The sequence below is a fragment of the Bos javanicus genome, chromosome 28 (assembly GCF_032452875.1).
Source record: "Bos javanicus breed banteng chromosome 28, ARS-OSU_banteng_1.0, whole genome shotgun sequence".
NCBI classification, from domain to species: domain Eukaryota; kingdom Metazoa; phylum Chordata; class Mammalia; order Artiodactyla; family Bovidae; genus Bos; species Bos javanicus.
In genome coordinates this window covers 28,983,921-28,999,707 of record NC_083895.1, presented here as the reverse complement: position 1 = coordinate 28,999,707, position 15,787 = coordinate 28,983,921, and the positions used below count along the sequence as shown (strand labels likewise).

Below are 15,787 nucleotides of genomic sequence, written 5' to 3'. Positions count from 1 at the left end.
ACCAGCAACTTTCACGGGACTCTCGGGCAGCAGGACGCCAGCAGCAACCCACCAAGCATGAAGCTCTGGCCTCCTCCAGAGGCTCCCGGCTCCCTGGAGTGGGAGAAGGAGCCGGCCCCCCTCAGGAATGTGCTTGCCTGTGTCGCCTGGCACACCGTTCCCATAGCTCTTCCCTGTGGGCGCCCTGGCCCCGGGGGACACCCAGCCAGCTGTGCCTGCTGGCCTTCCTTCCTGCAGACCAGAGCTGCTTTTCTCTCGCTGTCCAGGAGAAGGCAAATGCCCAGGCCTTCCCTGGCCTCCTCCGTGGGCACTAGAGCTGGCACTGACCTGGCTGCTGCAGGGCCAGGGGAAGGAGGGCTGGTCCTCCCTGCAGGGAGGAGAGACTCCTGGCAGCCACACCCTTGCTCAGGTTGTTCCCTCCTCCAGGATGCCCCCCGTCCCTCCCTCTTAAACAACTTCTCAGTCTTCAGGACCCAGATGAAACATCTCCCTTCTGTCGGGCTCTCCTGTGCCCACAGGCTCAATGGAGCTTTTCTTCTGATGGGCTTCTCTGGAGCTCTATGTAGCCTTTATTACCACTTTATTCTGCTGATAGCAGTTCCACCCGTGTCTTTCTCCCCGTTGAGACTTGACTCCCGAGAATGTCATTTCTTCCATACCCCCACAGTTGGACAAACAGGAGATCCACAGTAGGTGCTCAGAAGACAACCATGGAACTGAAGAGAACCAGGGCCTGTCCCCGCATCCCGGAAGAAGGACAGTTCATCGTCACAGATGCCTCCCTTAGAGCACAAGTATTTCTCAAGGCTCCTCCCCTTCTCTCCTGGGTCCCAGGCCCTGGGGATGGCTGGTGTTTTCAGCCCTGTGAATCCTACAGAAGCAACTGAGGCCCAGAGAGGGACGTGCGTGCCCAGTCTCACACACAGCAAGGCTGGTCTCTGGAGTCCCAGAGCACAAACCCCAACCACATGTCGTCTAGCCCAGCCACCCATGCCTGCTGTGGGGGGAGAAGGCAGAGGGTTGGACTTACCCCAGCATCCAGAGATCAGCACAGAAAGCCAGACCACGAGGCAGCTGGAGGCTACGTGGCACCTCATGGCTCCTGAGGACAAAAGGGGGAGAGGGTTAGGAGCTGCCTGTTGGAGCTGCCCTGCTCTTCCAGAGCCTCCAGCACTGCCCACCCCCGCTGCTCCCAGGAGAATTGGGTCTGAGACAGGAGGAGAGGGAATTGAGGCAAATGGGGGTCGGGGGCGGGGAGAGGACATGGGGAAGAAGAGAGGGTCTGCAGCCTGTGGTTTTGTCATCGTCAATGCTGGGTATAGCACAGCGGCCTGAGAGTGACGGAGATGAGGGCAGGGGCAACAGTCTCCTCTTTGCCCTCATGGGGGCGGGTTGCATGGCTGTGGGCAGAATTCAGGGGCTCAGGGACAGGTCTGTGACATACACTAGGCTCCATGGGTGGAGGAAAGGGCTGCTGCCCGCCACTCTAGGATAGCATCCCTCAAGAGTGATGGAACCTGGTAAGGGAGGGACAGACTTAGGACCCAGGTGCTGAGCGGGAAGGTGGGTATCTCAGTGTGCTTGGCAGACCCACCGCTCCGACCACCCCCCCAGCCAAAGTGGCCAACAAACATGTCCTTTCCTGTTTTTATATCTGTATATCATCTCATAACCTTGGCTATGAAGGAAGCACCAGGCCACAGTGTCCAAAGAGGCACAGAGAAGGGAGGTAACTTGCCCCCAGCAAGTCTGTGGGAAGTTGGATCTGGATTTTTCTGTCTAGCTAAGCTCTAGAGAGATTTGGGATCCATCAGCCAGAAGCTCAGCAAGGCGGGCTCCCATCTCTAAGCCTTCAGATGTGGGGCTTCACCCCACCCTTCAAGCCCAGCCCCATGACAGCAGGACCATGGTTCTCTGGTTCCTTCTTTCGCCTGCAGGCCTCCCTGGAGCCCGGCAATGACACCAAGAGAGGCCTGCACTCCTCAGCTGGGAGTCCCTGCCTCCCACTGAACAATCTGTTAGTGCAGTCTCACCTCCGTGTCTCAAGTCAAGCCCATTCACTTCCCCATCGCCACGGTCTAGCCAAGGGTCCACACACCCTCCTTCAGGCAGCACTTACTATGCCCCTCGCCTGGGAGGCATTACACTTCCCAGTTCATAAGGGTCTGGAGGCTGAGAGCTGTTAACAATTTGCTCAGAGACCCTCAACCAGTGAGTGGTGAGGTCAGCATCTGGACCCAAGGTGATATGTCCCCTCCCTCATCAATACATGATCAGGAAAGCCCTGGGGAGGCTGGGGGAGCTGAAGAAAAGGGTTTTGTGGAGAGACTTCTACATCTCTGCAAGATCTGGGCTGGGGGCTTCAGAAAGGGCCCAGAGTACAGTCCCTTGGTTCCGGACGTGGAGTCAGCTCCCTCTCCCAGCCTCTTGCTGAGTGCAGGATGGAGCCTGCCCCACACCACACACAGTGGCCCATGGTACCCCGTGTTTCCCTGGAATACTGTACTTAAGATGTTCTAATTATCAGGTATGAAATAGAAATGTGGGAAAAAAAAGATTCTAAGATGTTTTCACATCATAAAAGACAAATGCCTCCATCATAGCCCTATACTGCCACCCCTTTGTGTTTTCAAGGGTCAAGAACCTATCCCAGGGGCCAGGCAGGGCACAGAAATGAGGTGACCCAGTGGTGGGGAAGACAGCCATTCAGAGGCCACGAGCTCTGTACAAAAGCAACCGCTGCTGATGCGTTTCAGCCAAGAGGGAATGTGGGCCCAGTGTGCCCAAGCTTCTGAGTTTTCTCAACGAAAAGCTGGAAATTTGGCTTTTACTATGAATTCAATTTTTACATGTTGGCAAATAATTCCATTTTATGAGCCAAACATGACCCATCTGATGGCCAGAGCAGGCAGCTTGGGCCTGGTATGCGTCCTGCAAGGCCTTTCTCCCAACCCAGGCAGATCCGTTCGTACTACAGACGTACGCCAGCGATGTGGCTGCTGTTTCTCTTTAGGATGACAGAGACACCCTCTACACAAAAGAAATTCACTTTTCTCGTGTCACGATAATTCACACATAACTCTCCAGGTCGACACTGCCATATCTACCTCCTCCATTTTCAGAGCTGGGTAATAGCTCATGGTCTGGATGTTTTGTCATGGAGACAAACAGCCCTATCGTTGGGCATCTGGGTATTTTCAGGTTCCTGCCACACAGGCAACATCGCAGTGGACATCTCTCCACACGTAACTGGGTTGGGACTTTGCTCTTAATCTTGGTTCTCCAACAGTAGCATTAATGCGCCAATTAAATACAACACAGGGCACGTATGTAAACTTCTCTTAGACATTGTCATATTACCTTCTGAAAGGCTGTGGCAATTCCCACTCTCTCCAGCAGTGTAGGAGAGGGCCTCTGTGCCCACCTAGAAGTCATCCCTCTTTTAAATGGCTGCCAATCGGATGCATGAAAAATGGTATGGCCTTGTTGCTTTAATTTGCATTTCCCTAACTGCCAACAAGGTTGAACATGATGCCTTTTTCTAAATGTTCAAACCACTTTCCATCTGTTATCTTGTGTTAGCCTATCATATCCTGAGAAGAAGCTAGCCAGCACTGCTAGCATTATCCCTGATTTACAAGTGGAGAAACCGAGGCACAGAGCAATTAAGTGACAATCTGACATCTCACAGTGAGTGAGTGTCTTTTAAAAACAGATCTCCAGCTCTCTGCCTTTGGAAACCAGCTGTTATGAGAATTAAACAACATCTGCTAAGAAGATCATCCACAAATAGCTGGGAGTGCACACGTTCTGCTGGGTGTTGCAGGAAGTTCACAGTGGAAGGAAGGAAGGAAGAAAATGAATGAACACTTACTGGGATTTTCACAGGTACGACTTTATTCAGTCCTCCCAAATGTCTCTAAAATGTAGATATTATAGTCCCCATTTTACAGATGAGGAAATTAAGGCTCAGAGAGGTTACCTAGGATTGGACCTGAGTCTCACACTATTTTCATCACACTTTGCTGGAATTCCCAGGTGGTAATGGTAAAGAACCCACCTGCCAATGCAGGAGAAATAAGAGACACAGGTTCAATCCCTGGGTTGGGAAGTTCCCCTGCAGGAGGGCATGGCAACCCACTCCAGTATTCTTACATAGAGAATCCCCATGGACAAAGGAGCCTGGCGGGCTACAGTCCATAGGGTCACAAAGAGTCAGATATGACTAAAGCGACTTAGCGTGCACACACACACACATGCACACACTCACACAGACATGCTGCCCACCCCCACCCCGTCCACTCTGTTTCCTAATCTATAAAAGAGGAAGCCGTGGCCCCTCCCTCAAGGAGGACAATACACACAATACAACAGACACAGGATGAATGTGACACAAAGAGGTGAGTGCGTGCACACAGCACACAGGCGTGTGTAACGCAACTCCCTTTCCGCATGCTGGCTTAGGCTCTGGCGCTGCTGGGCAGGCACCCTGCCCCATCCTCTCTCCTTAAACATCTGTCTCCCCTTCAGAGGCACTCACACTGCCTCAGTGTCCCCCTTCTGTCGGTCAATGGCAACCAGATAATGTTCTCACTCGGCAGGATTGGCAGAGGCCACCTCGCGAGTATCCAAACACCGGGAGAACCTGAGCTGCATCCTGACTCTCCCTCCTCACCTCGGGGCCAGGTGGCACGAACACTATGTCGGGGAGCACAGGCTTCAAAGGGTAAAGCAGAGTAGCCAGGACAACGTGGGTCCGTCCCGCCACTGGGTTTTCCCAGAGATCCCAGGTCTTACTCTTCCTTTGGTTCCTTTGGCCACGAGGAGGAAAGCAGAGAACAGAGGTTCGTGGCTGTGAGAAGCAGCACCTGGGCCCCCACCTCCAGGTCAGGTGTCACAATGGATGCTGCCTTTGCCTGCCAGCATTTCCTCAGTGCTGAGGCTGCAGTGAGTGGCATGGGTCACCTGGGAGAGCCTGACCTCGTTCCACCCTATGCAACAGCTGTTCCCCAGCCTCCTGGCCCTCTGCCCTACCCTCCAGCAGAGCTACATGGCCTCCTCCACCCTGGGAGGCTGTGCCACCCTGAGCTCCCAGCAACCCTCACGTGTCCCTGCTGGACCAAGAAACCCAGACACACACCCTTCTGTGCTGGGCTTCTTGAGGTAAGAGCAGGGTTAGAGCTGTCTGCCCTAAAATCCACTCTGGCAGGAAGCTTTCCAAAATCTCTGAAACATACCCACTGCCAAGAAGATCCAAAGCCCTCAGGCTGCCGATTTCCAGCATCTTTTTTCATGCCAAGCCCAGTACCAGGCACTGTGGGAGGATTAAGGAGCCATGAGATGGGCTGCAAATGTGGGTGAGGTACCAAATAAGCAATGGCGCCTGTCGCTGTCCGAGGCCATGTGAACAGAGAGCTCTCGAGCCTTCCCAAAGAGCTGAGACGTGAGCTGCACAGAGTTCAGGAGGCAGAATGTCAGCGTCTACTGAGTGCCTATAATGTGCCAGCCACTGTGGCATACAGTGTGTTCTGCATTCTGGGGCTCAAAGAGGTAAAGCTTGAGGTCACACAGCTAGTATGTGGCCAAGCCCAAGGTCTCCTAGCCTCAGCCCCAACCCTTGCTGAGCTCAGACATGTGTCCCAGGGCAGGCCCAGGGTGAGGGCCTGGTGGGAAGGCCTTGGGCAGGATCCTGCATGTACTCAGAGGCCAGGAAGTCAAGCCATGGTCCACAGCCACAGTTTACAGGAGCCAGCAGCAAGGCCAAGTGCATGTGCCAGGAAGAGGAGGCACAGCTAGGGCTGGCGAGCAGGATCCTGTTTCCTCTGTCCTTCTGTGTTGTTGGTATCTGACAGACATTGCTCTGGAACCCGTACCAAGAAGAGAATGCATGAACCACCAGGGTTGACCAAGTCCCCTCCCCTGCACCCTCATCCCTGAGAGGTTAACACCTTTGTCCCTGGAGGGAGTGGACAAAAAACTGTCCCAGATTCAAGGCAGCACCCCTGCCCACCCTGGCCTTCACCTTGTCCTGACTTCAGCCCACAAAGTCCTGCTACTCATAGAGGCCTGGGCTGAGGGCCAGCAAGGGAGGGTCTGGCAGGTGGCACAGTTACAACATCCGGGGAACTGCCCCACAGAGGAATGAACCCCCAAAATCAAATCAAAGCCTCATGTACACCTGAGAGAGCTTGTGAGCTGCAGGGAAAAGCTTCCAAGCCAAGAGTGGCCACAAGGCAATGTCTACCCCAACATTACCTGCTGTGGGCCAGGCGTGGGCATGGTGCAAAACACTGCCATACAAACTGAAGACCTGGCCAAGAGGGAGCTGGCATCCTCCCTGGGAGACCAGCACAAACAGCATCGGTGAGCAAGTTCTACAGCGTGCTGGGGCTGATACACACCAAGGAAAGAGGAAAGCAGCGGGCTGAGAGGTCTAAGTACCACTGAAGATAATGTATGAACACATGCTTGAAGAAACAGGAGAGCAGGCCACGCTACCTGGGTAAAATGCCTTCTGGGCAGACACAACAACCTGTGCAAAGGCCCCGAGGCAAGATGCGCTAGCACCCCTGAGGATCAGTGGGGAGGCCAGTATAGCTAGTGGGGTGTACTGTGGGGAAAATCACAAGAGATGAGGGCAGGGGGCGATGGGCCCACCGTGGGCACCTCGTACACCAGGGACATAAGTCAACTGGGAGTCGTGGTCTTCAGACAGCCAAGAGGGATAAGAACGACTCAGGGGTTAAAAAGCACACTGGCTGCGGAGCTGAGGACTCACTATGAGGGGTAAGAACAGATACAGGCAGACAGGTGTAGAGGCTATCACAGTGACACAGGCTGCAGGGGACAGGGGCTCCGACAGGGACTCAGGCAGGGTGTCTGAGATCTGGCAGATGGGGACATTTTCAAAGTAGAACTCAGGGGGTTTCCTGCTGGAGTGGATAGAGCTGTGCCAGAAAGAGCTGAGCCAAGGGTTCTGGCCCAGGACAGGGGAAAGCTGCTGCTGGGACCAACCAGGGAGCAAGATGTGAAGCTCAGGCTGGGACGCAGTGAGTCTGGAATGGCCAGTGACCACAAGGCAGCAATGCGAGACAGGCAGGAGGACACCCTCAACTGGAGCTCAGGCCCCAGGCGGGGCTACAGATGCAGACGTGGGTGTCACCAGCACTTGAAGCCACCAGAGGGACAAGATCTCTGTGCCCCATACCTTTGAGCTGAGGCAGCTCGGCTGAGATCAAAGGAATACTTGGAATCTGTGTGCAGAGCCTAAAGACGCGTCTGCCCTCGTGGCCCAACAGGTCCAGAACTTTAGCTGAGGAAACCATCGTGGCTGAGCACAGACACTCAGCCACAGGATGTCCATGGCTGTGTTACTTATGACAGTGGCACAGCCCAAACACCCTCGGGGACTGGTTCAGTGGTGGGATGTCCACAGAAAGCACACAGGATTGTGTATGGCTTCAAACATGTGTGCACGTGTGTCTGTGTGGGATGCATATACAGGACAGTCATGTGGAACAGTGGTTTTAGCTGACTGGTAAGGTTATGACTGATTTTATATTCTTCCATTTACAATTTTCATTTTCCTCATTTTCGATAATACATACTCAGTGTTTTGACAATCAGAGCCCTAACTTGTGTCCACCCTACCAAAACACTGATTAGGAAGCTTCTTCCTATGCTCCGCTGAGCCCTGCCCCAACCCCTCCACCCCAGGCCCGCAGTCCTCTGAATGCCAGGGGAGACCCTTAGAGCTGGGTGGGTCCTCTATGGTCTTCAGGTTAACCACACCCCTCAGCAGCTGCTCAGACCCTTCTAGGGACAGGAGTTCCCTCCCTCCAGGGCAGAAGGTCCCAGCTCAGATGCCCTGCCTCTCGGCCTTCAGCCCCATGCTGCACTGTGGAGAGGAGGCCTAAGGAGGCCTATCATCAAGAGGACTCTGCCTGCTCCGCCCATGGAGACCCAAGAGCAGAAGAGTGGGCTAAAGCTGAGGCTTTGGAGACCAGGCCCAGGTCTGAAGCTTGGGCCTGTTCTGAGGGCTCTTCTTTCCCAGGGTAGGGGGCTGGGGTGGAGCAGGGGGACACTAATAATTTAAAAGTAAAACGAGTGCTCTAATGTTTTTCATTCGCTCTCACACACATGCAAACTCTGTGAACTGCTGCAGGGGATGTCCCATCACCCAGTGGGGCCCCTGGCCCAACCCTGGAGGGTCCCTCCTTCCCATCCCCCCTTCCACCGGGTAGGAGGATTCCAGATTACTCCCAACCTGCAGGGGTTTCACCAAAAGCCTCTGAACCAAACCTGATATGAAGCCCAGGCAGCCTGGCTTCCTGGACAGACTGGAAAGCCTGCCTCTGCTTGGTGTGGAGCAAAGCCCTCTCCCCTCTTCCCAGAAACCCGCCCACTCTCGGCTCAGCTCCTGGGTGGGAGCTTCCTGTCCCCTTCTCCCACCGCTCCCCACAGCAGCCCAGTCAGGAGACTCAGGGGCAGAGCGTGCACTCAGTGCACGGAGAGGCACTTTCCGTCCCCGCAAGCAAGGGGACAAGAAGGAGCCGAGCAGAGGGAGGGAAAGGGCAGGAGGGGACATCTGAGCAGCATTTCAGCTTCTCAGGAAGGAGAGATTTTCACTGCAGGGTGCCACGATGTCGTTTGAACTGTTATGAATTCCCATAAAATCAGACGCACTCAACTTTGAATAGAAATACAGAAATACACTGCAGAAATCAAAGACAATTTGGGGATTATTCACCACCACTACACACAGAGATGTTCGTGCATGTGAGGAGGCACCTGCAGACACACCATTAGGGCCACTGATGGAAAAGCCACGGTCGGTCACCGACCGCCATGCTTCAGAGTCCACACCATCCAGGCCAGGCCACTGGCTGGGGAGGCTGCTGGGATGGGAGGACACTTACGGGGACCCCACCCAGAAAGAGGGAAAAGCCCAGCTGGTGGCCATTCTGTTGTGTCCTCCCCAGAGTTCCCACTGAGTGAACCAGGGTCCAGGATAGGGGGAGGCAGGTGAGTCAGGCAGGTCTGGGAGGGGCATAGCCTGAGACCCCCATGGTGGCATGGCAGGCGGCCCAGCATCCTCCATGGGAGGCCTGGTATCCCAAGTACCCTCAACCTATACTTCAGAAAAAAATCATCCAGCAGGAGCTATATTTTATTCTGTCCTTTTTGGAAGTTACACACGGGCATGGGACACAAGTGCACAGGAGGGTGCTGAGCAGGAAGGGAGTCTCCCCTCCACCCAAGCCCACACCTTTCCAGAGGCAACCAACAATTCCTGAAGTACCGCAGGTACACGTAAGGACATAGCACATGGGTCTCTCCTCTTAAAAAAAAATCTAAGGGCTATTCATGCTATCCATTCCTAGCTGCTTCACATGAAACGTATCCTGAAGGCTGTTCTAGCGCAGTACACACAGAACTGCCTTGCTATTTTTAGCAGCTGCAGAGGGTTCTATATGAAGGGACCATAATTAACCCCTGCTGACGGACATGCTGGGCATAACAAATACTCTTTTCTAACAACTATAGAGACGACTCTGCACGACTCTGGTGGGCATCACCAGATGGTCAATAACGAAATCAGATTATGTTCTTTGGAGCCAAAGATGGAGAAACTCTATACAGTCAGCAAAAACAAGACTGTGACCATGAGCTCCTTATTGAAAAATTCAGGCTTAAATTGAACAAAGTAGGGGAAACCACTAGGTCATCCAGGTATGACCTAAATCAAATCACTTATGATTATAGAGTGGAGGTGATGAACAGATTCAAGGGATTAGATCTTGCAGACAGAGTGCCTAAAGAACTATGGATGGAGGTTCATAACACTGTACAGGAGGCAGTGACCAAAACCATCCCAAAGAAAAAGAAATGCAAGAAGGCAAAGAGGTTGTCTGAGGAGGCTTTACAATAGCTGAGGAAAGAAAAGAAGCAGAAGGCAAGAGAGAAGGGGAAAGATATACCCAAATGGAGAAGGCCTTCTTAAATGAACAATGCAAAGAAATAGAGGAAAACAATAGAATGGGAAAGACTACAGAGATCTCTTCAAGAAAATTGGAGATATCAAGGGAACATTTCATGCAAGGATGGTCATGATAAAGGAAAGAAGTAAATGGTAAGGATCTAACAGAAGCAGAGGAGATTAAGAAGAGGTGGCAAGAACACACAGACCTATACAAAAAATCTCTTAATGACCCAGATAACCACAATGGTGTGGTCACTCACCTAGAGCCAGACATCCTGGAGTCTGAAGTGGGCCATTACTTAAGGAAGCATTACTATGAACAAAGTTACTAGAGGTGATGGAATTCCAACTGAGCTATTTCCTAAAAGAAGATGCTGTGAAAGTGCTGTACTCAATATGTCAACAAATTCAGAAAACTTGGCAGTAGCCACGGGACTGGAAAAGGTCAGTTTTCATCCCAATCCCAAAGAAAGGGCAAGGCCAAAGAATATTCAAACTACCATACAATTGTGCTCATTTCACATGCTAGCAAGGTTATGCTCAAAATCAAAAGGTTATTCCAGCACGGCTTCAGCATTACGTGAATCAAGAACTTTCAGATATACAAGTTGGGTTTAGAAAAGGCAGAAGAACTAGAGATCAAATCGGCAACATTTGTTGGATCATGGAGAAAACAAGGAAGTTCCAGAAAAACATCTACTTCTGCTTCATTAACTATGCTAAAGCCTTTAACTGTGTGGATCACAACAAACTGGAAAATTCTTAAAGAGACAGGAGTATCAGACCACCTTACCTGTCTCCTAAGAAACCTGTATGTGTTCAAGAAGCAGCAGTTAGGACTAGACATGGGACAGCTGACTGGTTCAGATATAGGAGTACAAACACTGGTTCAAAGGAGTACAAGGCTGTATACTGTCACCCTGCTTATTTAACTTATATTCAGAGTACATCATGTGAAATTCTGGGCTGAATGAATCACAAGCTGGAATCAAGATTGCTGGGAGAAACAGTCACAACCTCAGATATGCAGATGATACCACTCTAATGGCAGAAAGTGAAAAGGAACTAAAAAGCTTCTTGAGGGTCAAAGAGGAGAGTGAAAAAGCTGGCTTGAAACTCAACATTCAAATAACTAAGAAAAAAAAAACACCAAGATCCAGTCCCATCACTTCATGGCAAACAGAAGGGGAAAAAGTGAAAACAGTGGCAGATTTTATTTTCTTAGGCTCCAAAATCACTGCAGAGGATGACTGCAGCCATGAAATTAAAAGACACTTGCTCCTTGGAAGAAAAGCTATGACCAACCTGCTGCTACTACTGCTGCTAAGTCGCTTCAGTCGTGTGCGACGCCATAGACGGCAGCCCACCAGGCTCCCCAGTCCCTGGGATTCTCCAGGCAAGAACACTGGAGTGGGTTGCCATTCCCTTCTCCAATGCATGAAAGTGAAAAGTCAAAGGGAAGTCGCTCAGTCGTGCCCGACTCTTAGCGACCCCATGGACTGCGGCTTACCAGGCTCCTCCGTCCATGGGATTTTCCAGGCAAGAGTACTGGAGTTGGGTGTCACTGCCTTCTCCGATGACCAACCTAGACAGCATATTAAAAAGAAGAGACATCACTTTGCCAACAAAGGTCCATATAGTCAAAGCTATGGTTTTCCCAGGAATCATGTACGGATATGAGAGTTGGACCATAAAGAAGACTGAGTGCTGAAGAACTGATGCTTTCGAATTGCGGTGCTGGAAAAGACTCTTGAGAGTCCCTTGGAAAGCAAGAAAATCAGACCAGTCAATCCTAAAGGAAATCAATCCTGAATATTCACTGAAAGGACTGATGCTGAAGCTGAAGCTGAAGCTCCTATACTTCGGCCACCTGATGCAAAGAGCTGACTCTGGAAAAGACCTCGATGCTGGGAAAGACTGAAGGTAGAAGGAGAAGCGGCAGCAGAGGAAGAGATAGTTAGACCGCATCACTGACTCAATGGACATGCATCTGAGCAAACTCCAGGAGAGAGTGGAGGACAGAGGAGCCTGGAGTGTTGCAATCCATAAAATCACAAAGAGCTGGACACAACTTAGAGACTGAACAACAAAGGCGATGTACATTTAGTTTGTTTTAAACCTTTGCATTAATGAATGAAACCACAATGAATATCCTTATTTCCATGTCTACATACATATGTGAAGTAAGAGATTTTCATATTTTTATAGGTGTTGACAAACTGTTCTCCAAAAAGGGTGCACTAAATCGCACTCCCTCCAACAATTAAGAAAGGGCGTTTCCCCATACCGTCACCAGCACCAGGGACTCATTCTTTTTTTATTTCAGAAAAGGCAGCTGAGAGTCATGATCCTCAGATCCCCAGTCCCACTAGGGCTGGGAGGAAGAACAGAGTTGATCAAAGTCAGCTTTCTCCTAGCTCCCAACTCACCATCAGAGAACAGGCAACAGACACTGGCCCAGCTCTGGCATGTTGCGAAAATCTGCACCCTCTACCCCAAGGGGCACTGCCAGTCACCACACCCTGTGCTCTCCCTCTGTGCCTGGGTCAGGCTGTTTTCTCCATCCAGAGCACCACCTAGCCACACCCAGCATAACCAGCCTCTCTTCAATGTCCAGCTCTAATGCCATATCTTCCAGGAAGGCTTCCCAGACCTCTGCTGGAAGTGAGATCCTCAGCTCCCCTCATCCTTCATACATTTTTGGAGACAGCTATCCCAGCCGCCAGGGTTAGTTAGACTTTCACACATCCTCCTTCTGCAAGAAGACCCTCAGTTCCTTGCAAGCACAGTCTACCACATACAGCCATCTGCCAACTTAACATCTCCTCTTGGTGTGTCTCTAACATTTAACTCATCCGACAGTAAGCCGATTTCTTCTCCAAAGGTTCCCCTCCTTGTCTTTCCTATCTCAGTAAATCCACTTCCATTGATACATTCTTTTAATTTTTTGATTAATTCAGTTAACCGATATCTTTCATGCATCCAGTAAGCGGCACTTTCCTTCCTATACCCTTCGTCACCATATTTCAGGCACACTACCTACTTATCAGTCTCAACTCTGCCAGGTTCATCCCTGTCCCCGGTCATCACTGTGGATGACCAAATTACTGGTCCCAACCCTTCACTCTGCATAGGATTGAGCATCTGCACCCATGCTGGGATCTCACAGTAGGCAGAGGATGCTGTTCCACCCTCGATGCTGGGCTTGACCACGTGACTCGCTTTGACAAACGGATGCTTTGGCTAACCTCCCTATGAGCAGAAGCACAGTTTTTATGCAGAGGGCTTGCCTCCTGAGCACCTGCCTTTCAATTTGAGAAGAACATCCCTCAGGCAAAGTGAGCAGACTGAACCCACAGAGGGCCCAGAATCAGGCTCAGTCCCGTCAGGCCTCGGCTTGCTGACCCTCCCCAATTGGCCCATAGACACATGAGTAAAAGTAAATGATTGTTGTGATGGTTTGTTATGCAGCTTTACTGAGGCGGTAAATGACTGATACCAGCACTATGAAATGTATACAACCATAGGAGAAAACACAGAGGGAAATCCTCTTACCATTGGATTTGACTATAACATCAAAAGCACAGGCAATAAAAGGATAGATAGATTGGACTTTATCAAAATGAAAAACTTGTGTGCATCAAAGGACGCTATCTGCAAAGTAAAATGGCCAACCTGCAAAAGATATTTGCCAATCACATATCTGATAAGGGATTAATACCTGAAGTATATAAACAATTCCGAAACAGCTTTTGAGTCAGGCTATATTCCACACTGTGTTTTTTATGAAAGTCCCCTCTAGTATGAATGGTACAGCTTTCTGGGAGGCCATTTGGCACAATAAAACTCTAACCTTAAAAACACTCACACACCTTTTGACTTTGCAGTTCCACAAGCAGGAATTCCGCTAAGGAAACTGTCAGAATCGTGGCACAAAGGTCGGTTTTGAGGATGTTTGTGGCAGCACTGTTTATGCTCATAAAAACAGGCAAGTCAATGATCAATGACAGAGGTTTTACATGAGCAAGTTAGGGCGGTTTCATATAGGCACCGATGAGGCAGCCACAGAAAACCACGTCTTCAGAGAATGTTTATCGACAAGGAAAAATGTTCACGGCAAACTGTTAAACAGAAAACACAATCTACAAGACTACGCAAAGCGTGTTACCGTGTTGGAAAAAAATGATAGATGTATATATCTGTAGAGAAAACAAACAGCAGCAATACAGTAAACACAATAAAAGCAGTACCTTTATCTTATTTTTGTGTAGTGAGATAACACGTGGTTTTTCTGTCCTTAATGTTTTTCTGTATTTTCTTAGCTATCTGCATTGAGGTACTAATAGTATTTAAACAAAGCACCAAATACTCCATCTAAAAACAAGCTAGTAATCAAGACCGTAAGGTTCTGGCATTGAGAGAGACTTACAGATCAGAACAGAACTGATGCTCCAGAAAGAAAACTATATGTCTATGGTCAACTGATTTTCAACAAAGGGGCCAAGTCCATCTAACTGTCTTTTCAACAAATGGTACCGGGGCAACTAGATAGCAAGGTGCAAAAGAATAAAGTTGGGCCCTGACTCACTCCATCTACAAAAATCAACTCAAAATGGATCAACAACCTAAATGAAAGAGCTAAACCCATCAAAGAAAAACAGGTGTAAACCTTCATGACCTTAAATTAGGCAACGGTTTCTTAACCATGACACCAGAAGCATAAGCAACATAAGAACAGTAGATAAGTTGGGCTTCATAAACATTAAAAATATGTATACTTCAAAGGACACTATCAAGAGAGTGGAAAGACAACGCAGAATGGAGGAAAATATGTGTAAATCATACATCTAACAAGGGACTTATCTAGAGTATATAAAGAATTCTTACAACCTAATAGTGAAAAGATGAATCACTCAATTAAAAAATGGCCAAAGGATCTGAACAGACATTTCTCCAAGGAAGATGTATAAATGGCCAATAAGCTCATGAAAAGATGCTCAGTGTCATTGGTCACGAGGGAAATGCAAATCAAAACCATGATGAGCTACCCTTTCACACTCACGAGTACAGCTGTAATCAAAAAGACAGATAACAGCAGTGTTGGAGAGGATGTGGAGAAATTGAACCCTCCTACATTGCTGATAGGAATGTAAAACGGTGCAGCCACTTTAAAATAGTCTGGCTATTCCTCAAACTACTACAGAGTTATCATAAGACCCAGCAATACCCCTTCTAGGTATACAGCTAAGAGACATTAAGACCTATGTCCACATAAGTCCACACAGAAACTTGAACATTCAAGCATTATTATTCTTAACAGTCAAAAGGTGAAACAACCCAAATGTCCATTAATGGACAAATAGATAAACGAAACATGGTCTATCCATGCAATGGGATATTATTCAGGCACAAAAATTAGCAGAGTACTGATACAACATAGACGAACCTTAAAATCATCATGTTAAGTCAAAGAAGCCAGTCACAAAAGACCATGTGTTATATGAGTCTACCTATATGAAATGTCTGGCCAGAAAAGATAAATCTGTACAGACAGGACATAGATTAGTGGTTGCTTAGGGTTGAAATGATGGAAGGATGCAGGGGTGATAGCTAAAAGGTATGGAGTTTCTTTTGAAACGGATGAAAATGTTCCAAAACACACTGTAGCAAAGGTTGTACTTTTCTGTGAATGTACTAATAACCACTGAATTGTGGACTCCAAGTGGGTAAATAGTATCATATGTGAACACCATCTCAATAAAGCTGTTTAAAATGCAAAAACTAAATTTAGAAAGAAAGCAAACT

At 49.3% G+C, this 15,787-nt stretch overlaps 1 protein-coding gene across 18 annotated transcripts in view; it reads right to left on the bottom strand.

The window, feature by feature from the left end:
- The window catches only part of LOC133240635 (cadherin-23-like), a 377,180-nt gene that overhangs the window by 308,878 nt on the left and 52,515 nt on the right, over window positions 1-15,787 (bottom strand). For 17 of the 18 annotated variants that reach the window (XM_061405805.1, XM_061405806.1, XM_061405792.1 and 14 more), the window contains one exon: window positions 1,031-1,102. In XM_061405805.1, the coding sequence (XP_061261789.1) occupies window positions 1,031-1,102 (72 nt within the window). Of the gene's footprint in view, window positions 1-1,030; window positions 1,103-15,787 lie in introns of those variants that run through there. The other variant, XM_061405809.1, reaches the window with a different exon arrangement.